Source organism: Camelus bactrianus, chromosome 35 (assembly GCF_048773025.1).
Source record: "Camelus bactrianus isolate YW-2024 breed Bactrian camel chromosome 35, ASM4877302v1, whole genome shotgun sequence".
Classification (NCBI taxonomy): domain Eukaryota; kingdom Metazoa; phylum Chordata; class Mammalia; order Artiodactyla; family Camelidae; genus Camelus; species Camelus bactrianus.
In genome coordinates this window covers 22,231,913-22,259,778 of record NC_133573.1, presented here as the reverse complement: position 1 = coordinate 22,259,778, position 27,866 = coordinate 22,231,913, and the positions used below count along the sequence as shown (strand labels likewise).

Here is a 27,866-nt window from a genome sequence, read left to right as displayed (position 1 = left end):
ATGTCCATAGGCTTCAGTTCCTGCTGACTGTGGATCAAAGTGATCTAAAAGCTATTGAGGGAGGGAGAAATTATGCCATTTGTTCAAAGTCACTCCCGGGCCAGTGGCAGAACCAGGAGCTGTTCTCAGGCAGCCCGGCTGCACCACCCATTTTCCTAACTACTCAGCCGAACCGCAATGCGTTGCAGGCGCCTGCCACTGCTTCTATACAACCAATGGGAACTCTCTGCCCCCAGAAAAGGCTGAAATCATAAGTCAGGAACCTAAACTGATGCCAGGAGAGCTGCCAGGTGTGTGCCAACATCCCCAGCTCTTCAACGAGTGTTCCCTGGACTGAGAAGAGCTTGGAGGAGTCATGGCCCTTTGCAGACCCTCCCAAGCTAAGAACATAGTAGGTCTTCTTATTTGCTCAGACATCATTTTACGTTCTTCAGTTATAGTTGCAAGACTTTTGCAACTTGAGCAAGGGACATTTTCAAAGCTGAAAATACTATCAGTGCATACAAACTACTGTTCGTTGTCATTACAGTTGACTTTGCAAATGTTACATCTTTTTCCAACAAGAGTTTTAAATTTTTGCTTAGTCAAGCATGACTACTCTTTTATAGCTTCTGGATCTCCAGTTTTGTTTAAGAACAACTCTGTTACCCCTATGTGGTATATACAGTCTTCTGGATTTTCTTTTAGGATTTTTAAATTATTTTATTGTTTACATTTACATCTTTAATCCATCTGGAATTCATTCTGTAGATGGTTTAAGATTCCGGTCCAATTTTTTTTTTTGTCCTGATGGATGGCCAGCTATGTCAGCAACATCTATTAACGAGCCCCACTTTTTCCCACTGACTTAAACCAACACTTTCATTGTATATTAAATTCTCATACACACTGGAACCTATTTCAGGATTCCCTGTTCTAGCCTACTGATTATTTTATTTCTTACTATACCGATCCCATATTGATTTAATTTCATTGGTTTTATACCATGTTGTGGTGACTCATAGTTTAAGTTCTCCTTCACTTTCATACTTTTAAAGGCTATTCTCAAGCACTTCCTTTCCATTAAAACTCTAAGATCGTTTATCCATACTTAAAAAAGAGAACGGTTGGATTCTAATTGAAATTGCATGACATTTATATATTAATTTTGGGAGAACTGAAAATTTTTATCTGTTGAGACGTTTAGCCAAAATTATGGCATGTTTTTACACTTTTTCAGATTTCTTTTTTAATGATTTCAATGTTTTCTTCATTAACATCACCTCTTTTTTACTTTGTGATGAAAGCATTTAAAATGGAGAATATTGCTATTTTTCTTACTAAGTCAGAAGTTGTGTATATGTGTGTATAGGTAGCGATTTAATTACTAATCTAATCTAATTAATAGGACTACGGCTAAATTCTAGAAATCCTAGGAAATGTGACAGCATGGCTGAACTCACTGGAAAAGGTTAGGACTTGAGCCAGGAGAAAAGAAAACTTCATTTTATGCTTAAAATTAGACTTATTTTATCCCTTACTGAAATTTACAATTTTTGTAATCCTATCTGACATGGCTACAGAAACATTATCGCTGCCTATTCTTGCAATTAAAGATATTATCTAAAATAAAATATTTTTCAGTACTGCTGGAAACAAAATCTCTCAATAAAATCATTGTGGAATCATCACTAGAGTCTTACTTGACTAGAAAGTTTAGAAGCTTCCACAGCATGTTCAAAATCTGGTCTTCCAATTACAGCAGGCTCTTTGTTCATTACTCCTTGTCCTTTCTTGTATTCAGCCTAAAATGAATAAATAAGAGTATGTTAGATATTTCCACTTGCCAATGAAAAATTGCATTGACAATAGCCAAAATATAATATAACAGACCCTCGATCTATAAAAAAAAAATTCCTTACAACTCACCAAATACTAAAATGCTGACCACTAAGCTGAAACTGATTTTATAGTGTGATTATTTAAATAAACAACTTTTTGTAGTAAAATAATTACTAAGTTTGAGTCTATGTGTACAGTCATCATCATCATTGTGTTTATGTTTTCCAGGAGAAAATTTTAGATCACTGAGACCCTGCATGCTACATATATAGATAAATCTTATGGCTCTGTTCAGTCTTAGGAACTGATCTAACCCTGTTTGGTTAACATGCGGTTGAATTTAGTGAATAGTTATTGACTTTGTTTAAGGGGAGTAGAGCTTATGTTACGTGAATAATTGGTTCAAGGTAAGTTATCATTTTTAACCAGATGTATAGTATGTTTAAGTAAGATGGTGTTAACCAAGAAGGAGGTCTCAGAGAAAATAAAACAGCTCTGATGTATAGGAAAATGTCAGCTGAAGAGGATCTGCACAGTTAACAGCAAAGGTGGAAACACTGCCAAAGGATGGGGATGGGAAGGGACAGACTGGGAGTTCAAAATTTGTAGATACTGACAGGCAAATGCAGAATAGATAAACAAGATTATACTGTATAGCATAGGGAAATATACACAAGATCTTGTGGTAGCTCACAGAGAAAAAAATGTGACAATGAATATGCGTATGTTCATGTGTAACTGAAAAATTGTGCTCTACACTGGAATTTGACACAACATTGTAAAATGACTATAACTCAATAAAAAAAAGTTAAAAAAAAAAAAAAAGGTGGAAATAGAGCCAAGTGAAGTCCTTTGGGACAGAGTAAGAAATAATATGAGACCAGATGATGGACAAACTTGACTTTCAGGCTGAGATATTTGAATGTTATCTGACACCTTATATGAATGGTATTTATTTCTTTAAAAGTAGGATAACAAAATCCATAATCAAGCTGAGTTTGGGCAGTTTCTGTGCATACCCAAATAATCTGCATAGTCACACAGATAAATCAAATAAAAAACCTGAGATGTCATTAATTCAAATTAATTAATTTCACTAACTAAATTAACCATCCAAATACCAAAGCCATGCTTCGTCTCCTGCAAGAATAAGATAAGATAAGAAAGAGAGATTACACTGCTTATGATCTTGCTGTTCTGCGTCGCCATCTTGATGTCTGGTCTGTCAAGCCCCGCCTTATACGTGTGGGTGTCCTGCACGTCCTTTCTGTAAAAAATCTGATCAAAGAGACAGTTTTAATTGAAAAAAAAAGAGTAAATTCATGCAGTTGCTAGCCTTGCTGTCCATATCATTATTTATCCTTGCCATAATCATTTTAGAAAGCCCAATGAATACACTTTTAAAAAAAAAAATTTATGTGCAACATTGCCTGGGATAGATATATTCTCTTTTTACTATGCTGATGCCTCACTGCATATGAACTGAATTTTTACAACATAAGAAATATGACACCAAGACCTTGACTCAGAACCAATCGTAGTGGGGAGGGGATAGCTCAGTGATAGAGCACAGTGCTTAGCATGTACAAGGTCCTGGGTTCAAGTACCTCCATTAAATAAATAAACAAACCAAACAACTAATTACTGCCCCCTCAAAAAAACCAGTCTTACGAGATTTTATATATACCACCCTCATAAGCATGTCATTCTTTGTAAGTGTATATGTGTGTAATCATACACAGAATATCCTTATCAAGAGTGTTAACCTACCCATCCCACAGTCTTGAACCCAGCAGATACAGGATAAGCCCCAGCCCACGAGTATAGGAAAGTCACTTCCTGGGATGAGGGTGTGTGAAATTTTGGAACTCTCCAACTTTCACCCTCCCAACCACACCTTTCTCTTCCTTTTCTGATTGCTTCAAATGCTCACAGCTGGGAGGCCCAGTCTTAGGTGCCGATAGTTGATTCTAGTAAATATCATTGCAGTGACTTGATCCTCCAGAAATAAAAAGATTTATGGTAAGGAATATTCATCCTCTGAATGCACATTAGATGCAATCAAATCAAAGTGTGGGAAATGGAGGTTTAAAGAGAAAAATATATACATATAAATTTTGCCAAATGTGCTTCAGGTGATAGCAGCTGGTTAGATGAACTTGATTGACCAATGGGAGGAGACACCAGAAGCAAACTCATGTAACGCCTGGTGAGCAGCATCACAACATCTCTCCAGTCTGTCTGCTTCTCTGTTTCCTAAGATCAGTCATGAGCTGAAGGAATATCTATTTGCCATGTGGAGTTCTATTTGACAAATTCTCTGGTGGGTAGTTGACTCATCCACTACACTAGGTTCTACTAAATTTTTAATTCAAAGGGTGTAGTGAAAGTCATTCTTAGAACCTACTTACACTTTTTCAAGGCATAAAAGGTAGAACACAGAAATGTACAACTGAACATTTATACGAAATGCACAATAAATTGCATTTATATAAAACAAGGATTCCTAATGCCGCCTGCAAACTTGCTGGGTCACTTATTAAAACTTTAGATTCCTGAGGTCCACCCCTCGTCCTCTGCAATAGAATTTTCGTAAATAGGGCCCAAGAATCTGTGTTTTAATGAATTCTGCAGTTGACCACTGTGATTCCGTGTTCTGGATAATCTCAATGTATCTTATTTTCCTTTGAAACTTGAGGTGTTTAATTCATATTTTGTGGTTGGCTTTATTCCTTTGATAACTATGTAAGCTTAAAAAGCTAAAGCTCTAAATGTCCTTAGAAACAATGAACAGTACATATATGTAAATTTAAAAATATATATGCAGTGAAAAAAAAAAAGATTTATCAAGCCATGAAAGACATGGAAGAAACTTAAAAGATCAAATGAAAGAAGCCAGTCTGAAAAGGCTACAAACTGTACAATTCCAATCGAAACTTGAGGTGTTAAAAAAAATTTGTATTCTTGTTTCTTTCAAAAATAATATCAAGTTTAAGAAGTGATAATGCATTAATGTATCGATAGGCTCCCTAACACGTTATGTTATTTCAATGAAACATGTATACACAGTTCCATTTAAGAGCTTGCATTGGCTTCACCACTGATTATTTTATAAACTATGTTTATAATCCTGAACCTGTCTGATAAGTGAACACAGCTTTAAATACAATTAGCAGAATTTTGGCAATAACGTCTGTTTTCTTCACCACGTCTATTTTCATAGGCTTTACCATAGGTTTTGTGTGCACCGGTAGCAAAAGAAACAAAAATAAAGGGAAAGCTGAGTTATTTTGTTGGGTGAGTTTTAAATCTTTAGGGATTTAAAATCAGCCAATTGCGATTGCTTTCAAAAAGCAACACACTCATCTACAAATGCTGGCCGGTCGACCTCAGCCTGCACCGAGTTAAACACAAGCCAGAGGTGTAAACAAAAACAGACTCTCAGGTGAAAACAAACAAACAAACCAAAATTATTACCCACCTACCATACTAACTGTTCCTAAGTTACCACATTCAGATGAAAGCCATAGGGGGGAAATGTCTTTTTGTTTAGAAAAGAATGAAGGTAAAAATGGAAACCCTTAGTTTTTGTAAAGAGCTGCAACCTTTCAGAAACCTACGCCTCACATGGGTTACCTAATTATACGCTGTTCAGCCTAATGACTGCATGAAGAGAGGTGAGCAGCACAAAGGCGGCGGGAGCCGGACTCTGAATAGGGCCCCGTCATCCATGTAAATTGCAAATTAGAGGCCGGCATATGTGACTCAACACAAATATGAAGATTGACAGGAGCTGCACATTCAGACAAGCGGACACCACCGAGCCACACAGGAGGAAAGCTCAGGAGCCTGGCCACGGCAGACCTTCCAGAAGCTCGGGGCTTGGGGATGGTCCAAGGAACGGGGGTTACGTTGAGGGGCACTGGAGGCAGTTAAGACCCCGATTCTCGCTCTTTGCAAGGATGTCTGAGCTCAGCTGGTGTGGACACGTGGCGGCCTGAGCGGACTCCGCCCCTCCCTCCACCTAACCTGGGACTTAGGGCCGAGGGAGGCTCATCTGACATTTCTCAAATGTCCCCAATATGCATTTACTCCCTCCTGCAGCCCATCAGAACAGAGGAAGAATAAAAATGTTACACGACAGAAGAGAGGTGCGTCAGCGGAAGGTCAAAGAATGTATATATGTATATATTTTTCTATTTCCTGAATAATTCAAATCCTACATGCTCACTGTATTGAAACAAGGGACAGCCACCCCCTCCACCAATTCTCCAGGCAGTCTTCTCATGATGAGATGATGTTCTTTGTTTTTTTTTTTTTTTTAACTGTTTTGAATAAGAAGAAAGACAGAGATTCCTGAAAATCATCAACCCAGGATGGGTACAAGCCAAAGGGTCAATGACTGATTTTACCTCATTTTATTAAATGTTTTCTTCCCTACTATATCAGCAGAGTGCAGGAGAGAATGAAAGAGAAGATGGAGGGGGAGAAATAATAACAATAATAATAATAATTTTCAATTTTGGCCATTTATTATGTACCAGGTACCCTACTAATGACTGAACATTCACTGCCTCACTCACACATTTCTTACATGTATGACTATAAGGATTTACATCCATTAGACCAAGTTCCCTTCACTATTCTTCTATTTCCATTTTTTTCTTAATTTTAAACTAGTTCTTCTCACTAATGAACATCAGAATAATCCTGCTAAGTCCCATGAAGGAAACAAATGGAATTTTAATGGACATCACACTAAACCTACCAAAATATTTAGGGAAAAATGATATCTCAACAATATTTCATTCTGTTTCCAGGAGAAGGTATATTTCTCCCTTTCTTTAAATCTTTTACTGCAGCTTTCCATGAAGTTTCATCCTTACCTTCTACAGGTCTTGAACAGGGAAAATACAACAGTTATCCTATTATCATAACTTTTACACATTTACCTTGTGCCCAAGATAAACTACTTTATCTTTTTAGTAGTATATAACCATATACGATATTTTCTCAAACACGGACTGGTTCCTTCCTCAGGTTTACCCAGAATTATCACTTTACATTCTTGATCTCTTTCTCCTGCGCTCGTTTCCCCCAACTGAACTTATTTCCTGGCCCTTTTCCACGTACCGGGATCATTTCCCTAAATTATTCCTTTGTTGTGGACATGTGCTATTTTTTTTTAAATCTGCCTAGCATTTTTTGTTTGGAAACTGCCCCTCCCTCACTCCACATAATCTGGCGAGGCTTCCAATGCAGCCTTTCTTCCTAGTGACAGGAGTGGCCATGTGACAGCTGTCCAATCAGATGCCCCAACCCTTTGGAAACCATGATTAAATAGAAGGCAGAAGCCCAGCTAAGCAAGGCCAGAGTCATGGGTGGATCTGAGGCTGGGGAGAGGAGCCTCTGCCCCTTCCTCCAGGATCAGCTGCTGAGAGGATGGCTTAATTTTGGAAATACCAGCCATTGCCTTGAGACCACCTACACTGAGCCTATCGGCACATAGAAGCAAGCAGAGCCAAGAGACGGGGAGAGAGGAGAGCCCTCCTGACACTGTGGAGTCTCTGGATCCAGTCATGCCTGAAGGTGGCCTGAACTTCCCAATGACACAAGCCAATACATTCTCATTTTTTCACTCGAGCCAGTGTGAGATGGATTTCTGTCACTGACTCTAGAAGGTCCAAATGCAGCCTCCATTTCATGTTTGTCCAGAGTGTCAAATCTGTTCTTTATTGTCTCCAATAAAGACTTGAATTCTCTCACCTGAAACTAACACAATATTTTAAATCAACTATGGTTAAATTTTCTTTTAAGTTTTTCATTCTACCAAAATCTATCATTGAATTTCTTCCTTATCACCATGTTCCCTTTCCCCCTTGGCTGGTACTTTCACCTCATTTTATTGTCTTTTCATCTCAGATCGTTCTCCCCTTATCATCTTTCTACTCTCGTTTCCTAAGGCGTGTTTCCTACCTTCATGCAGAGGGTCCCACGTACTTGGTGTTGTTCCAAACACTTTACATGCATTCATTTATTAAATCCTCACCCCACCCTTGTTGTGTTGGACAGTCTGCACTCAACTGGGCTCCAAACACTCGCTCCCCAGTCTGGAACTAGTCATCCGGAAACCCCTTCCTTGTGTTGTTCTGGGTTGGACTTGGCCGATAAGAGGAAGCTGTATTAGATATTGAAAATGGAAATGAAATGGATGCCTGCCTTCTCCACGTACAGCCAGACAAGCTGGGCAAAGGATCCCCAGTGATGCTGCCGCAAGCTTGTCACATTTAGACAACAGTGATTTGAGTGAGATTCCTCAACAGGTGAGTTAATAAACTAGAGACAAGCAAAACCTCTACCATGATGGTCTTTATGGCAAAATCCAAGCACTTGGAGATGCAAAGATTGAGAGCTGAGGGATGGCATCCAGGATGGAAGCCATAGACAGACACCTGGGGGGCTCAGGGCAGCGTGAGCAGACAGACAAAGAAATCAAACAGAACTGACCCCAAACTCATCTATTCCCGTTGCTACTCTGGTGATGGTTAAAATGATTCTTGGTGAGAAGAAACTACACAGAGTAAGTTTGCAGGACAGAAGTGAAGAGCGTAGCCTGTATTTAGTTATGCTCTCAAAACACCAGTTCAGTCATTCCCAAGAAATTCTTTTATCATAAATTCCCACAGAAGAGAAGCCTCCAAGCCATCATCAAATAGGCACAAGGACTCAAAATTCTGTCTTAATAAGGTTTATCTCTGTTTGGGCATGCTGCATGTACAAAAAGGAAAGAAAACTAAATCATTAAAGCGTAAATACTATTTTTAAAAGAAAATATAAACCTTTTAAATATGAGTAAATGCAGAATCTGATATTTATCAGAAAACAAAAAAATTTTTTTTCAATTTTCTGAACGATGGTGTAAAAGATACAGCTGTATCTAACAGTTTGTCTTTAGTGGTAGTATTTCCATTGCTTATAAAAGCATTTTAGGGTTGGTAAAAGTTTTCTTACTCACGATTTAACTTCTTCTTATTCGTGATTTAATTTTATCACCACCACAATCTTCTAAAGAGAGCAACATAGATGTTACTAACTATTCTGCCTTAGAGATGAACAAAATACTAATATACCCATTTCAATGCTAAATTCTAAAAGCAGTGTTATTGTAAGTCGTATCAGAGAATCACAGAGACATAAATGTTTTCCCAGTATCATTTTATTGATTTATCTTTAAGCTTTTCCACTTTCTGATGGAATAGAAATTTGGTCTCCTGATAAGTATTTATTAATGTTAAGAAAGTACATTTATCATTCTTGAAAAGAACATTAAGTCTCTGGTTTCCCCTGCTGAATACTTCTTTCTAATACACACTGAACTGATTACCAATATGGTGTTTTGGGAAAGTTTACCACTCCGATTTCATCACAAGTCTACGCAGACAACATTATTTATAAAACTTAAAACGGCAGTTTAAAATTTGTTTGACTTTAGAAGTATCGGACTTCACGCCTCTGATAAGATTGATGAAAATTAATAATGTTACTGGGGTTTTCATTTCAAGCCCATCTTTAGGGAAAGTCACAGGATAGAATATCTCAGCTCCTCTAATGACATTAGAAAAATTTGGCAGGGGTAAATTCCTTAAGATACCAAAAAAAAAAAAAAAAAAAAAACCAAAGAAAACCTTAGATTGGCTGTTTTTAATCATTTTTTGATTACAGTATCAAGATAGGTAGTTAAATGGGTTCAGGAACCTTTTGAATATGCCCTTCTGACCTAAATGCTGCTTAATATAAATTTCATATTGATTTGGCTTTTTCATAAATCTAAGCTCATTTCATTGTTTTGAATTAACTATGATATCACCCTAAACTCTTAAATCACCCTTTAAAACTGGAGGAGGACCAGAAAGAACAAATATTTTCTGGGTGGGCTCTTGTACAAGGCCCTTCACATATCGTATCTCTTTTAACACTTGCAAGAGCCCCGCGAGGTAGACAGCATTGCCCCAGTTTTACATGTGAAAAAGCCCAATTTTGGAGATCTCTGTCCCTAGTCCAAGGTCATCCAGGCAACATGTAGCCGAGCAAGCATTTTAACCCCAATTCCTTTTCTATCCTATGTGACAGGGCAGGATGTTATGAGAAACCTTTTTTTTTTTTTTTTTTTCCTATTTCATGATCTTTGAATCCAGGGCTGAAAGAAGAGGCTACTGACTTCAGAATACGCTTCCCCTCGGAACTCTCAGTTATTCCGAGGTGAAAATTCAGCTGGCCAGTCACAAAGAATCCTCCCTTCATGCCCCGTTTATTCACATCTCCAAAGGCATAAGGGACAGTAAGGTTCTGAAAGAAAAATTGTTCCATTTGGCCTACAGATGAATGTTCTAATAAAAAGCCTGAACACAGATAAACAGCAAGGTCCTACAGTAGAGCACAGGGAACTATATTCAATAGCTTGTAATAAGCTATAATGAAAAAGAATATGGAAAGGAATGTATATATCTGTATAACTGTAACACTATGCTGGACACCAGAAATTAACACATTATAAACACCATCTTCAATTTAAAAAAATTTTTTTAAAGACAATCAACTAACTTAATAAAGATAATGCAATAAAGAAAACAAAAAGTTTGACCAGAAAGGAGGGAGAAATAAAAAGCTTTGAACTACAATTGTCCCAAGCTCTTGGTTCTCTAACAGGTATCAGAAAGCTGAATTGGTTTTGATGGAAACATAAAAAGCTACGCAGAGATGCTGACATGCACTGTTTCTAGGTAAATCAGATGCACACGGGACAACATGTTTTATTTTAAATTAAATGAAGTCATTTATAGGCACAGTGCAAAGTGACACCCCACATTATGAAAAGGTAATTCTATTAGTTAAATTCTCTGCGAGTGAATCTCATCACCCTTGAGTCTTACGGGAGACACGGTTTTGTCTTTCACGGGGATGCTGCAGCCACACTTACTGAACTAAGAGACCTACTTGCTTTCCGGTGGTTTTCCAGACCCACGTTTAAATTTCATATCGTAGGGACAACAAATGTATTATTCTAAGTGACTTGACTCTCAGGGAATATCAACGACTTCACAGATAGGATACAAATATCACTCTCACTTTAAATCTGAGTAAATAGTCTTAAACACTTTCTAAATCCTATTATGTGTACAAACTTTGCATGTAAAGGTTGAGCCAAGGAGGCAGAGGAGTGTAAGTAAATACATTCATCTCCCATAAGTACACAGTATTGAATGAAGGAGAAAAGGGCTTTATACGCTATTCCCCCAATCCCTCAATCAAAGACCTTTGAAAAGAAAAGGCAGAGTTAAAATAATAACCTCGGTTCTATGATAAGGAACTTCCGTATTTGAATTTCATTGAATTACAGAGTTAGAAAAGGCCTCCCGAGGACCTGGGTAATGCCAGCCTCCTTCCCGGACCACCAGTACCACCCTTTAAACCCACAGTGTTTATGGGAATTCAAAGTTTCTTCAGCTCCAAACAGTGGGAGCTCAGTGTCTCGGTGTTTCTTTTCTGCAGTGCACTGCATCCGCGGATCTGAATTCTGGTGAGAACCTATTCTGCCCTACATTCCTTAAATTCCATTTAAAATCTTGACCAATAACCAGTGACCTTTATGAGGGAGGCAGCAGGCTGTAACAGAAAGAGTGGACTTGGGAGTTTGATTCTTTGGTCTCATTTCTTTTTTTTTTTTTTTTTTTTTATATACAAAATGGGAATCAGTGCATGGATTCTGTGAGCACTGGAAATGCTCAGAGTCTTGGCACAGTTCCTCGTGTGTGGCCGTGCTCGCTAAGTGGTAGTTATTAAGACTGCGACAGTCATTCTGCCAGCAAAAGTTCTTATAAAGCATCCTGTTAAAATGGACTTGCTGGTAATTACAGACATGTGACTTTTTCATCTCTTATCAATCTTAAATCATCCTACAAAAGCACTTTTGGTTTTGGCATGTGTTTATACATTTGGATTAAAATGTAAAGCCTCACTCAGTTTATACTCAAGCATCGATCTATTACAATTTAGCATCAGGGAGTTGTCGCCATCCTTCAAAAGGACACTGCACAGCGGGGGCGCTGCGGCCGCAGAGGCGGCAAGTCACCATGCAGGGGTGCGACAGCGCCCGCGTGCCGTGACGTTTCAGGTCCTTTTCCAAGAAAGGGACTTTCTTGACCCAAGCAAGGCGAACTGTTTATCTTAACTGATTCTAACCCATAAAGAACAGTTCCTATGTTCCTTCTAGAAAGCAAATAAGTCATGACAGGGAGACAAATAAGCTTCTGCTGAAATTTCAGGAAGAAACTATCCTTCCAGGTCCCCAAGACGGCAGCAGTAATTGAGCCAACTCATGAAAGTTTTGATGTACTTGCTTCCTTGTAACCAGAGCAGAAATGTGTTTTCCACAGGCCTGTCTCCTCTCCCTTGGCTTCTGCAGCTAAGGCAGCCATTAGGCATCTATTGCTCGCCTGTTCCTCTTGGGTCGGACGTGTGGCCACACACATCCCAAACGAAGCCACAGTGGGCTGCAAGCTCGCTAGCGCTGGTGGGCCATTCTCCCCTGGCCACTGATTTCCAGTACTCTTTCTCCCAGTTCTTCTGAGAGTCCAGACTGGACACCCTGGGAGCATCACCATCAAGTCAAGGAGGCTCTAGGAAATGCTTACAACCCAGTGCTCAGGTCTGCAGGTGCCTGACATTCTAAAGGCCTTCCACAAGGTTCTAATGACCACTGACAATAACTCAGACATGCTTCTGCCCGAACACTGAGAGAGAAGAATAAAAGAAACTTTCAAGTCCTTTGTGAATAGGAGTGTTGCCATATTTAAACTCCAACAACATACCCATTAGCCCTGACATGGGTAAACTACAATTTTGCAGAAAATCATGAGGAATGGCTCCCTTACGTTACTCTGGTGCTTGGTGACCTCCGTGGCATGTCTGACCTCGGGGGGCTCCTTCATGTGGGCGTAATCTGAGATCCCTTTGGCAGCGTCGTGTTTCTGCCTGTAGGCAATCTTTAAAAAAACACAAAAAATTATTAGTTTCATTTAGAGGTGTGTGAAATTCTTACCAATTAAATTTCAGTGTTTTGCTAGGATTTTATATATTTGAATACCACCATTGATGGTCAAATTTGCCTGGGCCTCTATAACAAGATTACATACAGAAGACTTTCATCTTTGTGCTTCCCTTTAAACTCCTAATTCTAACTCTTGGTCATTTTATGTGAAAAGTCTCTGCCCACACGCTGAAATCCCCACTTGTGTTTATCCAGCTTAAACCTCAACTATGGTTTTGGGAAATATTGCACAATCCAAGAGGTTTTAGGGTCACAAATGTTCACAGTTTAAATCTTGGGAAAGCAAATGACAAAACTGGGAAAGTGATTGGATATTTAAAAGTGAATTGTTCATTGTTTAATTGATCACTACGACTTTATGGAGGCACAGTTATAATATAATATAAAGCTTATCAAAAGCCCTAACTTTTGGATATAACAAAATTCTCAGGCACGTCAAGCCTTGTTCTGTGTTAGAGAAAGGGGCAGTGCCACCCACTGTCGCCACCCTGACTCTGTCCCACCCGGGGATGGAGAGGAGCGATGAGAAGGACTGCTTCAGAAGTGGAAGTAACCAACTAATGGTGAAAAAGAATATGGAAACGAATATCTGTATATTCCTATATGACAGAAGCATTGTGCTGTACACCAGAAACTGACACTACATTGTAAACTGATTATACGTCAATAAAAATATATTTTGAAAAAAGGAGAAGTGGAAGTAACCAAACTCAACAATGGAGTCAGAAATTAAAGAGGAGCCACAAGACAGCAAATTATCCCCTTACTCTTAGTCTATTCCCATAGTAGCCTATTTATTCCCTTCCCAAGTTTTAATGCCTTGGTTGAATTTCTATAGAATTATTTATTTTTTTGTCTTCCTTAATTAGAACATAACTGTCTAGTTCACTATATGCTCAGAACCCAGAATAGTGCCTGACACAAAGGAAACTGCAATAAATATTTGCTCCATTAGTGACTACATGAGTGAGTGAATAACTAAATGAATGAGAATAAAAGAAGAATAACTGAATGAGCTTTCTAAAAGTTAATTTAAAATATATATTAAATGTTTAAATAAGAAGAAGATAATCAATGAAGTTGGAATTACTTGGCACAGAATAAAGGAAATTAAAAAGAAAAACTAGAACAGTGTTCACCAAAAACAAAACAAGATCTAATTTTGAATGAAAGAATACAGTTAAACTTAAGGAAAACATTTTTACCAATATGAGCTCCTTGAGAGCTATTTCTATATCTTACACATCTTTTAATATCCTGTGCCAGTCACAGTGAATGACACAGAACAGAAATGCAATAAATGTTTTGTGAATGAATGAACAGATGAGTTTATTAAACTTTCCCATGAATTTGAAGTCCTTACAGACTTTAATAAATAGAATTAACCACCCAGTTAACTTAGATCATCTGTATTCCTGAAGGATTAAAGTAATAATTATAAAAATAATTTTTTAAAATAAAATCATCCAATCTTACCATAAAAAAGGAAAGCCACCTAGGACAATGACCAATGTATCAATCCCTTCTCTGGCTCCCCCACTGAGTTTTTCTTGAAAATTTCCACTGAAGGAGAACTCAACCCGGCCATCACAGTCTCTAAATTTTGCAAGTTCTGGTGCAAAGTTCCTCCTTTAATGAAACCCAAATCTATGCCCCCATAGCTGCATCCATTTGGCCGTAAGGAAACAGCCTAGTTCACAGGACAGAATTCCAGACGTGGGAACACAGCTGTCAATGACTTCTGTTCCTCTGGACAGTCTGCCTGGACCTAGGCACTGACCCCCTACACTCTCTAAACGCTCCCCAAAGTACAAATTCCAACTCTTCCTTCCACCTCCTTCTTAAGGTGTCCACAATATTTCAGATACAGCCTGACCCATCCTAATTAGAACCGTTCAGTTTAACAGGTTATCGTCTCTCCTGTGCTGCGTACTATTAATGCATCCACAGATCACACCATTTTCCTTCTGATTACTATGTTGAGATTTCTGTCAACCAATGCCCTTAAGTCATGTTCACTCCTGCTCAGCCCTGTTTCCACATCTGGCTAATTATTACAACTTCAAGGCAGCATCTCCCATGATTCCAGGGACCATTCATCTTGCTAGAGTCTGCCCATTGATTTAGTCCATCAGGATATCTAATTCTGATGAAAATATGTTTTAAATTTTCACCAATTAATTATGTTAAACAAGAAACCCATTAAGAGCCTCCATTCAGGCTGAGAAAGCCCATTATCTCAGTTCCATTACACTCCACATTATAACTTGGTGGGGGGAGGAGGAATTTAATGTTGGCCAAGACTCCTCTGTCAAGAAAAAAACTTCTGTAAGATTTGTTATAAGTAAAAAGAACTAGCGTGTGCCTGTCACTTTTTTGCTGGATGCCTGGTTCATTTTGTATTTTCGAACTATGGTACTTGTGACCTTATAAGCATAACCAGTGCAGCTGATCATTTTGTGGGCTATCACAGAAGCGGTGAGTCATCGAGCACAATTTTAAAAGGCACTTTTTTCTTAAAAAGGCGATGTAATTCTCTGCTTGCGGCATTAAAATAGTCATTTCATTTATAGCTGCTACTAAGCACCACTTTAGAATTAAGATTACATCAAATGGGAGGCAGCTGAACTTTAATTTATCGGATTAATGTTCATCCTGAAAATAGCTAATGGGAATTTATGGCAAGCTAATCAATTATCTGATAAATTTGGTTTCTTGGGATTCGTCACTATTGTGTGGCGTTTCCCTAGATTAATACTGTTTTCTTCACACCCTGTGAATTAAGGATGCCAGGGCACTGACGTTGGAAGATACTTGCAACAGTCTTGTATAAATTATATATAAATGTTTATGCAAGTAACATATATATTTATCTTATATGGCTGATCTTATATATCTCACATACATAGGTAAGATGTACATAAATTTCTGATTGACAGTATATTTCATAACTACTATATAGGTACTTGTGCTTTTAATCCCATAAGACAGATCCTCTGAAGCTCCTGAAACTGGACCTTGTGGCCACTACAGATAAAAACATAAGCTCTCATAAATCTCCTCAGTTCAGATGCCTGAGTAGCCTGTATCACTTGTGGGATAAGGGATTATTTAGCCTCTGCATGAAACAGCCCTGGTATGAAGGGCCTCACTCCTTTATGGCACAGCTCATCCATTTCCAGAAGCTTCCAGAAGCTTTCCTTGTGATCTTTGTTTTTAAAATTTTTAATGGGGGATATCTACGAATGGCCTCCTAAAATCTCCACGTCTGTCTGTCTGTCTCTCTCTCTCTCTTTTTTTTTAAGGCCTTTTTTCCTATTGGTCATTTTCCACATGGAGTATTAACCTAAGCTAACTTCACCTCATCACTCAAGTTCAAATGTAAGCTTCTGAGAATGTTGACAAATTGATTTTAAGATAATATTTTGTTCCAATGTGAAAAGTTTAGGATGCTTTTCATTAGAACCTGGAACGTGGTTAATTTCAGAATTTGTCTAATACTCTAATTCAGGCCGCCCCAAATCTAATACTATTTGGACACAGTAAAAGGTTAGTTCTTTAATTATCACAGATGCTGTCAAATAGTCCTGGTTTCTTGCCTGTCTTATTACCAGATAAGCTCTGAGAATTGCAATTTTAACAAAAATAAAATTGATTTATGTAAGTCTAAAGGAACGTTATTACAATTACATAAATCTTTGAAACAGGCACCTTCTTTGGAATCCAGGTCTTTCCTTTCTAACAAGTTCAATGACTACTCACTACACCGGGCAGAGCAGCCCCTTGGGAACACCTATATCTCTTTCCTAGGGTGCACATTCTACCGTGCTATGATGCCTATGTTAACAATGTGAGTGCAACCTATTCTGGAAAAAAAGAGATAGGTTCCAAGATACACAATATGGATTATTTTTCATGTCAAGTTCTACGTGCACATATTTGTGTACTATAGATGCGCTTATGCCATAAAAATGTGGAAAAAAGTTGCGTGATTCCAAAGCAACAGAGGTTGTAAACATCTGAAAATGTTACCTTCCCAACCAAGTGTAAAAACAAAGACTGTTTCTTTTCTGCATTGCATAATTGCTGCTTATTGTTCTCATTGTTGCACAAATGTTGTCAAACAAGTGTTGTGCTGTCATTATTTGCTTTATAAATTTGTCCATGTTATCAGCAAATGGCTGGATGACCAGCATTTGGCAGGGGAAAAAGGGGGCATATTAGTCATGTTCAGCCATGCAGAACCCTGACATGTATTTTTAGCCTCATGTTGCACAGCTGAGATTAGCTTACTGCTAAGCTGGGTACACAGTGGACATTTAAATTTGTGATAATGAAGTACTTAAAGATGTTCTGCAAAGGATAACTATACTTGGCATTGCTCAAGAGTAATCTATTTTCAGGCTATTTTAAAATTATCTAGGTATCTTCTACTTAAAAGTAAAAAGATTCTGGAGAAAGAAGTAAACCTGTTAAATAAGAAAAAGAGGGGTAGAAATAGTAAGAAAGAGGTAGTACAGTGTATAGTTAACAATCCAGACTCTGGAGCCAGTCTATCCATGTTTATGTGCTGGCTCTGCCATTTATTAGCTGTGTGACCTTGGGCAAGTTACTTAACCTCTCTGTGCTTCAGTTTCCACATCTCCAAAGTGAGACTATCTCATGGAGTTGTGAGGATTAAATGATATAAATATATGGGAAATGCACAGAACAGAACCTGACACAAAGTTAAGCATTTCTATGTGTTTGCTATTATTATTAACCAAAAATGTAGCCTGAAAAATATAAACCAGGTACAAGGAAATATTTCCTTAAAAAGGAAATCAATAAATTGAACAAAAATCCATTGTACAAGTATTTACTGAATACTCTCTGTGCTCCACAGGCTGTTCTAAGCATAAGGTGGGGCAGGGAACAAGACAGGAGATCCCTGCTCTCCTAGGGACTAATAAAGTAACAACAACAAAAAAAATTCAGATTGTGCTGTGAAGAAGACAAAGCAATGAGTGAGAAAAGATGCGAAAAGATTCTATTTTAAAATTCTGTTTTAAGAAATAGATTAAATGCACTAAGGATTTCTTCTGTGTTGCTGTACTATAAAGGGAAAATTACTCCTAAACTCTTGGGGATTCAAAATGAGTTTACATGATGACAGTTCTCAAGCGCATCTGCAACTTGCAACAGCTAAAATGGCCATTTCCACCTGATGGAGGCTTTTTTTGGTAGCCTGAGATATTCTAAATGAAAAACACCATCCACGGAAAAGAAATTCAGGAACCATTTGTCTAGCTGATGGAGCCCAGATCTGCAGATCCTAAATTTAACCATTAAGTCTTTATGTGACTTTTAATAAGCTACTGGAATGTTCTCCACTTAGAGATCACAAGTTAAATCAAGGACTAGTTTAATGTCTGCTGTAAGGTTGTAATGAAAGTAAACTGCCTAAATAAGATTAAAAATTGCTTTATTAACAGTGGCAAATGGGACTAGGAAGAAACATGATGTAACTAACACAGTTGCAGGTCCTCTTCATTATCCGTGACTCCACCAGTGGCTGCTGACAACACAGGAATCAGCTGCTTCCAACTTTTCACTCCATATTTAACATCTAAGTTAAACAGTTCTTTTAAAAGTACTCAATAATTTGTATTAGGTGTATGTTTGATGTACACAATTATATAATAATTTAGGGAAATCACACCTCACTCTGCAGCTGCGTAACTTCTCTTGCAAAGACACTGTCAATTGTGGCTGGCATCTGCTTATAAAGAGAATTGGAAAGGTCCGCCTTAATGGTGCCCTTGTATTTTGCCTGGTGGAGGGGGAAAGAAAAGAAAAAAAATAAATATTTCTTGTTTCTTTTTTTACTGTGAATATTGAAAGAGAATAAAGAATACTTTCTTCAGAAAGAGAATGAATTTAAAAATATGAAGACCATTTTAATCTTAGACACTGAAGCTGATAAACATATCTGAAGAAAGATAAATAAATCCAATTTATCACCGCAAAACCTTTTCAAAAGAAACATGCAAGAAAATAACGACTGGGAACGGGTGGTTGGGGGATGGGCAAAACGGGTGAAGGAAGCCAAGAGGCACAAACTTGCAGCTATGAAAAAAATACATGGGGACAAAATGTCCAGCACGGTGACTACAGTTGATAATACTGTACTGCATATCTGAAAGTTGCCAAGAGAGTAAACCTTCAAAGTACTCATCACAAGGAAAAAAGAAAAAAATGTGTGACTTTGTACAGTGACAGATGGTAACCAGACTTACCATGGTGATCATGTCACAGTGCATACAAATATCAAATCATATACACTGTACACCGGAACTGAATATAATACTATATGTCAATTATACTCCAAATTAAAATATTTAATTAAATCAATTTGGTTTAAAAAGAAAGACTATTTTTTCTATTTAAACCCACGCACATTTCTAAAAGTAAATCTGTGTGTATTGACAGTTTCATGTTTGATCAGCAAGGAAGAATCTGAGAATAATGAGACAATTGAGTTATTCCAGAAAATACAAGTCATTAGAATTTATAGTCTAGAACCTGAATGCAAAGGACAGAGTTCCTTTATTCAAGTCTTCTGAACTCCTTCCACCATAATGGCAGGGTGAGGAGGGGGGGCTTTTTTGCAACTTCCCACGTCCAATCTGCACTGCCTCTAATTGACCTCAATCATTACTCATAAAGAGAAACACTCATTCACTATTTCCTCATGGGAAGATCAGGTTCAAAGGAACATAACAGATTGCCCTCTTTCTTTTTTTTTTTTTTTTTACTCTGCAGCTGACTCCTTCAGGAGAAGGAATCAATTAATAATTAAAAACACCAAGCATTTCTTTGCACAGGAGAAATAATAACTAACACAAATAAACAAAACCATGTTTTTCCTCACTCTGTCAACAAGCCCCTGAGATTACTCCCACTTGGGGCTAGATCTGGGTGTTGATTTATTGAGTACACAGTCTCTGTTAAGACTTGTGTTCCCACAACTCTTTGGATTTTGGTACCTGAGAGAAAATTTACCAATTTTCCTCAGAATACTTTCATGTTGGCAGAAATAATCCTGAGAAAAATCACACTGATCTTTTTCCAACATAACTTAACAAAACACTAGAGGTCAGTCACTGACAACACTATTTAATTCATCTTCTTTTCAAGTTTCTCTCTTCAAAGTGATCAATTCGTGGACTCCAGCAATGCCTCATCACAGAAATCACTGTTAACACTGTGCTTTATCACACAACATATATTGCAGTTTTAAATGCTCTTAGAAAGAGGCTGTATGATTTTTCAGCTGGAAAATGAATGTAGTGCCTTTCCCACTCTGTAGTTTCATAATAGGTATTGCTGTTGAACTGATCCTACTTAAAAATAGTTTAAATTGATTTAAAGTTGCTTACCAAAGATACCACATTGTATGGAGTCTGCTGGTAAGTTGTATTTATTTTCAAAATGATATTCAAACTTTTATGTCTACTAAATGTGTTAATAAATAATGGGAATTCTAAAACGTGTTACCAGTACTTTCTACTTACTGAATAAAAATATCCCTTTTTAAGAGTAACTTGATGTAGGGGGAGGGTGTAGCTCAGTGGTAGAGTACATGCCTAGCCTGCACAAGGTCCTGGGTTCAAAATCCAGCACCTCCATCAAAAATAAGTAAAAAAACCTAATTACCCCCCCTTATTAAAAAAAAAAAAGAGTAACTTTATGTAAATAAGAAAAGATTAGAGTCAAAATAAACATTTAATAAAACATATCAACCACAGATAACATGAGTCAGTTTACATGAGTTACTGACATAGTGCATAGAATTACCTAGTTATACAGATATTACCAACATTCAGTGGTGTTACCAAAAATATTACTCTTCAACTTTAATGCACAGACTTTTATCTACATAAATAGAAAAAGAAAATGCAAGCCATTTTGCAAGTTTTGTCACCTTACCTCAGAAATAAAAGCGCCAATATGTTTTACATGGTTTAGCATAGGTGTGTCAGTCACAAATGTACACTTGCCCTTAGACTTTTTATACTCTTCTTTGTAATGGATCTAAAAGAGAGAACAATTTCTATAAGGAGAAAAACAATCTTAATGCTCTTTTTTGAACAGAAGAATTAAGCTGAGAAAGTCTGTTTTCTGAAGTAGATACTCAAATGTAGAGTGACGCTCAGAACAAGCCAAATCAAACTAACACCCAGCCCAGCACTGCAAAGGTGACGAGGGACAGCAAGGAAAAGGCTGTTCTTTAGATAAACGAGGGTCCAGTTATTTCATCAAGGATCATGCGTGTTGGCCCCACATTGACCAAGGGTCCTGTTTGCCCAGCTTGCTCATCGTAATTATTAAACATTCTCCATTTCACGTGTACAATTGTCCTATTTTATTGTTACTTTTAAGCCACATACCTTAACAGGTAAGCCTACGGTCAAACAGAAGCCCAGCTGCCTGTCTCTAGGTTTCAAACAAGGAGTCATCAGGACAGATGTAACCAAGAAGCGGTAGAAAGTAAACAAAGGGAGATTGCCACTAGCATCATTAGCTATACACGCTGGATTAGAGGGAGGGGCTTAAATTGTGGCCATGATGGGTTTCCTGATACTAATTTATTACGCTCCAATCAAACTTGCCAAATTTATGTGCCACTCATAAGTCTCCCCACCCTTTTCACCTCCCCCAGAATAGAACCCTCCCAGAAAGCCTGCCGCCCGGTGAGACCAATGCAGATCGCCCCCTTGTGGTGGGCAGGCAGCGGAGCAAGACAAAGTCCAAAGAGGCTTATTAGCCAAGCGGTGCTCATTTCTTCTCTTGAACGCGCTAGTGGAATGAGTCATTCCTTTTCCACTGGGGAGAGCCCAGAATTACTCTGGGGGAATACCCTGCGTGGACATAGGAACCAAAAAGAAGTCAGGAACTATGGAGAAGGACCTAAAATGTTAACCCCACTGTCACACTAACTGCTGCCCGATCTGAAAACCAGGCAGGCAAAACTTACAACTAGTCGAGAGGATGAAGGTCATTTGCTGGAAGTTCTGCCACCCTGTAATAAAGCCATGTTTATCTACCCAAGACTGTAAATACTTAGTCTGAAGAAAAGGTCCTAGTTCAGATGATAAATTACATGGTCTCCCTAATTGCAGCCCCAAAGTGAAGTTTAATTGTATACACCACCTGGTTCTTAAAGGACACAACTCGTACTAATATCACACTCAACCATGGCATAGAGATTTCACCATATTCAAACCTGATCCGAGGGGCATTATCTGACCTGTGGTATAACCAGATACAAACACACTAAGGAACGTTATTTTAAAATGCTGCATTTCACGGCTGGGTGACTCTTGGGTATTAGATGCTGACCATATTAAACATTTGCTCTATTCGTAAAATCAACATTAGAACATATTTATCTTATCTGAGCACTAAATTGCTTTTTTTTCTTCTCAGAGATTAGCCATAATTTTAGGTCTCTGCAAATCACCCTCCTCAGTCACTAGTAATTAAACCGTTAATGGCAGTGTGATAAATAGTAGACTATTTTGATCACAAGGAGGGAAAAAAAAAAACGTATCTCCGTTATATAATTAAGTGTGAGAGAAAATAACCTATCATTAGGCTTAAGTTTGGCTCATTATTTTTATCTCTTGCCACCATCTCTTCCCTCTCCCATTCACATTCCGCACTGCAGTGGTATGTGCTGGGGCTACTGGCGTCCTGATAAGCTCTGACCCGAACAGTACATCCAGCACAGGAGCTCTGGATAAGGGTGAAGTGTTCACTTCCTTTGCTACGCAGATGACAGTTGAGTCTTAAGTGAGCCCTCCATTCCTTTCTTTGGTCTTTACTTAAAAGGTACACACACACACACACACACACACACACACACACACGTTTTATTTGCTTATGGTCACTCACGTTGCATTTCCAAGGAATTTTACAATAGGAGTGACCATAAGCAAAAGATTTAAATTTTTATATACAGAATACAACACAGTAGCCTTCCTGTACCCAGAGAACAGGAAAGGGCAGGTGGAAGGGGACTGCCTCAATGGCTGACAGAGGTAAAAGAAAAATCACTAAGCAGACAGTCAATTCCTAACACAGCCACGGCCCCATCTATTAGACAGATTGTCTATCTAACCTCTTTCTTTCCTAATCACAGAACCCAAATGTATTTATGAGAGGAGCCGCACCCCTACCCCAGCCCCAGAGGACAAACTGCGCTAAACCAAGCATGGTTTTCTCATTCCCGTGGCCCGTGACTGGCCGGAGAGGCCAGGTGCTGAGCTCTGGGGATGAGACACTCCTGGAAGGCTTTCCATTAGTGTTACTGGAGTCCCTGGTGTAAAGGGGGAGACCTGCTGACACAGCCCTTTGACACCCGGCCCCTCCACCTCTGTCTTCCCCAATCGCAGGGATGCACAGCAATGATGTCATCATAAGACAACGAGCCCCCGTACAAATGATGGCAGAGAAGACACAGAGCCTGAAAGACAGACAGCACACACTGCGCCAAGACTGAAACCCCCACCTCCAGGACTCGTATGTGAAAAAAAAAATAAACACCTGTTTGTCGAGCCCCTGTGCTATGATTTCTCCGTTACGTGCAGCCGTCTGCACTCATAACCAATACACAATCCAAATTTGATGACTTAATGGATCAGTAAGATGCCCTGAATAGTCACTTTCTGCTTTGACCTCACCCATTCATCCCACCACATCTCGACTACAGTTGGAGTTAAGTCAGTTGAGGGGTGCTTCCTCCTCCTCGTCCAGGTCCTTTCACTTGGTGTGAGATCAGCTGACAGGTGGAGAAATGTTAGAGGGTCCTTCCTTTTGCAACCATTCTTAACTAAACGGACACAGAAAGTCTTCTCATAAATGGAGCCATTCTGCCCAAATGCAGCAAACCCTGGAGACAGAACTGTGGCTCCAGCCGCTATGTTAACGGGGGCGCTCAGAACCAAGGCTGCCGTCCCCGGTTTCCTAACCCCACCAGAGCTTCCTCTGCACGGGTAACCATGGAATCCTGTGCTTTCAGCACTGGAAGTGTTTACCCACAACAAACAACATTCACATGCCTGGAAAACGTTCCTTCTGCTGCCACACAAATGAACACCCTAAAAAGATTTGAATCAAAACACTGAGTCAGAGGCTTCATGCAGGTGTGGACTCACTTGCTCCACAGAGACTCTTTATCCTAACTTACAAGAAACATACAAAGGGTCCCTTTTAACCTAATGTTTTTTATGACTGCCCAACAAAAGGCTTCCAGATCCATGATTCTGATGGTTCAATACCGTCAGTAGGTTTGATTTATTCAAGGGATTGATCAGATAGCTGACTAACAGGACAAAATTACAGAGGGGGGATATCTGGGGAAATAAAAAGCATTACATGGTTTACAGAAAAATAAAAAAGGCTGCCTCAGAGGACCAGGTGTCTCTCAAGATTGGGAAGTGAGTTATGCAGAGGGAAACCCCACAATATGGGCACAGCAAGTGCAGAGCAGAAACGAGATGAGGCAAAAAAAAAAAAAAAAAAAAAAAAGAGAAAGAAAAAGAAAAATGCCTCACACTGATCCCAAAAGTGAAGCCACCTGATCTGAAAAACAGCCATTTCTTTCTATGGAGAATTCTGAACAGCGTAGGTCTCCCAGGATTTACCTCCAGGCCATTCTTATTTAACATTTTAATAAATTATCTGGCAAGGGCATGATACGGCGAAGCCTGCAGGTCTGCTGATGACCCCACGCTCTCATGGAGAGCCGACCGGGAAACTCACAGAGATGACCGGTGGCCGCTCTCAGAGGGCCACGGTGGAGGGCGAAAACTACAGCTGAGAGTCATCGCTAGCAAAAGAAAATCATTCAAACTGTTAAAGGGAGATGGGCCCTATGCGATTAGCTACAAATCAGAATTTAGGCCTGAAAATGGCTGAGGGTGATGTCCTTACAGACGCTGATCTAACAGCTTTCTGCGGCCCCCAAGCCCAAGAAACTCTATCATCACAACGGGGGCAGGAAACATCCTCGGGCCCTACTCAGAACCACAGCCATCCACATCTGGACTGCTGTGCACAGTTCTGGTTATTGCATCCCGAGAAAGACACGGGGAAGTTAGAAGAGGTCCAAGAAAAGATGATCAGAACGATAATGAAGGGGATGTAGAAAGACGGCTCTGGGAAAGGAAACCCACAAAGACACCCTTCTCATCTCAAAAATGGAGCAGAGCGGCGAGTGGCTACCGGCCAGGCTCTGGACTCGGCCGGAACTAAACCTGAACCTCGTCCCCACCGCTGTCTAGACAGGTGGCCGTGGACAAGCTACTCAAGGCTGGGTTCCACCACCTCTGCACTGAGGCTCACAGAAGCTACGGCACTGGCTCACGGTGGCTGGGAACACGTGGCATGCCTGGCACACATGCAGCAGACAGGACAGCGTGGTGGCCAAGGCCCAGGAGTCGGACAGACCTTGTTCCAAATCCCAGGTCACACTAGTTGTATGATTTGATCAAGAAAATGTGAGGCTGCTTCTTAAAGCCTCAAGATGTAGAATTCCACAAAGCAGGCGCACGAAACACCAGATTCACACATGGTGACAGAGGCCTTGAACAGACTGCCTTCAAACAAAAAGGCTCAGGTAAACACATGGATTCCCTGTTGGGATATAAAGGATTACAAGATAAAACTAAAGTCCTTGAAGGTTTGTCTTTAAATTTAAGTTTGAGACCAGGGAGAGGACTGGGGCACTAAATTAAATGTGGGGCATGAACAGAGACATTACAGAGACATTGACTAGAACCCTAAGCCAACTCAATTTTGTCATTTTTTTTATATTTGTTTTTAGCTCCGTATTGATGCAATTTCAAATACACATTTTAGACAACCAACCAGTCATGCAGACAACAGAACAGAGAAAAGAACTTCACTTGCTCCATATAAAAAAGCTGACGACACCGAGAGTGAATGAGCGAGTTACTAGTTAATAATACTATTTAACCACACTTCCAAAAACCTATTGAAATTTGATTTAGTCTAATAAATGAAGCCCTTCCAGGAAGGATAAATTAAAATTTGTTTTTAAAATGACTGTACAAACTCCTCTTTTCACACTTTTTTCAGAAACAAAAAGAGTAACTGTTCAAGATTGTTCATTAGCAAATACAGAAATTCCAAAACTTAAACCAGTATCTTAATAAGGATGGAATTCTCTTTGGAAACAAAATGTAAACAGGTACACAGATATAAACTCAGCCCCAGTAATATGATCTAAATATTTAAGTAGTATGTGCATTCTGCCGTGCAACATAAATCTATAATGAACAGGAATGACTCCTGCCGACTTGATTTCACCGACGTGAGAGTGGAGTAGCATGGCTTTTACTTTTGCAAACCGGTAAAGGCCATCACCCCTCATGACAAGGTTGGTTTGAAGTCACTGAGAAACGCTCTTATCCAAAACAACGCCAACAAAATCACCTACTAACTGAAGTTGCCACTTTAGTTTAATGGCTTATATAATATAATTTATTTTAGTTCAGCCATAAACACGCTTCGAACAAAACGTAACAACACTGGCAGACGTTCTATCACCAGAGTTATGGAAACTAAGGTTTTAAATGGTCGCGTGACTATTACCAATATTTGTGTAACACATGGTGATACAACTAAGATAAACTCAGCATGCAGGCTACACTGAGAGCTAACACAGCAGACTGGTTATGAGAGAGGGCTCGGTGTTCAAGTCCTGCTCCGTACCTTAACTGTGTGCCCCAGGCAAGTTACTCAACCTCTCTGAGCCTTCTCCTCTTCACCTCTAAAATGGGAAGACAATAATAACCCACCTCACAAGCTGCAATGCGTGGCACACGGCACTCAGTAGATCTTAACTGTTGCTGATAATAATATCACTGTTGCCACTATCATATCCTTATTATTACAGTTTATAAAGAACTTTTATATCCAGTAGCTTGTGACTATTACTAAATAATGACACAAAGAAATACTCAATTTAAAATTTAATTACACCACATGCCAAGTATCTGGGAAAGAGTCTGATTCCCACAATCTTTGGCTTTTTCTGACAAACCAGAAGGCAATACAGAATCCTATATAAAGTGTGATTGGATGGATACAAAATGAATTTACAGAGGCAACAGTTAATAACAGCTAGCATCTCCTGAGTACTCACAGTGTTCCAGACAATTTTCTAAACACTTCCGATGTGTTACCATTTCTTAATCTGACTATGATAAACGCTGCCCTTGAGGGGCTGAGCCCAGCCAGCCTGCCCAAGGTTACTGATAAACTGACTTCAGAGAACAGGTCAGCACATTACCGCATGCCCCAGAGTTGACTTCCTTTGCCAACAAACATTTGTAAAATATTCTGATCACTTTGTTCCTTAACGACAACAGGAACAACCAGCACTCTGCTCTCCTCTCTTAAATATAGACAGGCACCTGCTCACGCCTTGTAAGACACCCTCCTCTGTACCTATGACTCTCTTACAATGTTCTAATGAGGGTCATCTAGATCTCATCTCTAGTGAAAAATACATTTCCTTGGGCTTCCAGAACTCTAGTTTACATATTTACTCTAGATAGATAGGTAGATAAACATATATATATATGAGTCTATTAAATAATTCCAGGATTCCCTTGAAATAGAACATAAACTGACTCCAGTTAATGAAAAAAGTCACAACAGAAATGCTCCTTCCACTAATATCATCATCACCACCTAGTCCAGAGTCCTCAGCGTACAGTTCAGTAATCTGTGAATCCTAAATTATAAATGCATGTGCATGTAGGTGTACTCATTTTTCTAGTTTGGAAAAAACTATTGCATTCACCAGATTTGGCAAAAGTCCCTGAACTGCTAAAAATCATTCATTTAGATAGAGATCGTCTCA

General features: G+C 39.1%; 1 protein-coding gene across 8 annotated transcripts in view; it reads right to left on the bottom strand.

The window, feature by feature from the left end:
• The window catches only part of NEBL (nebulette), a 310,491-nt gene that overhangs the window by 67,892 nt on the left and 214,733 nt on the right, over positions 1 to 27,866 (bottom strand). For 5 of the 8 annotated variants that reach the window (XM_074358285.1, XM_010947775.3, XM_074358287.1 and 2 more), the window contains 5 exons: positions 20,900 to 21,004; positions 18,630 to 18,740; positions 12,753 to 12,863; positions 2,998 to 3,099; positions 1,683 to 1,784 (listed from right to left, as the gene is read on the bottom strand). The exons of 2 other annotated variants lie outside the window; for them this stretch is intronic. In XM_074358285.1, coding sequence (XP_074214386.1) covers positions 1,683 to 1,784; positions 2,998 to 3,099; positions 12,753 to 12,863; positions 18,630 to 18,740; positions 20,900 to 21,004 — 531 coding nt within the window. Of the gene's footprint in view, positions 1 to 1,682; positions 1,785 to 2,997; positions 3,100 to 12,752; positions 12,864 to 18,629; positions 18,741 to 20,899; positions 21,005 to 21,360; positions 24,507 to 27,866 lie in introns of those variants that run through there. One more of the 8 variants, XM_074358283.1, reaches the window with a different exon arrangement.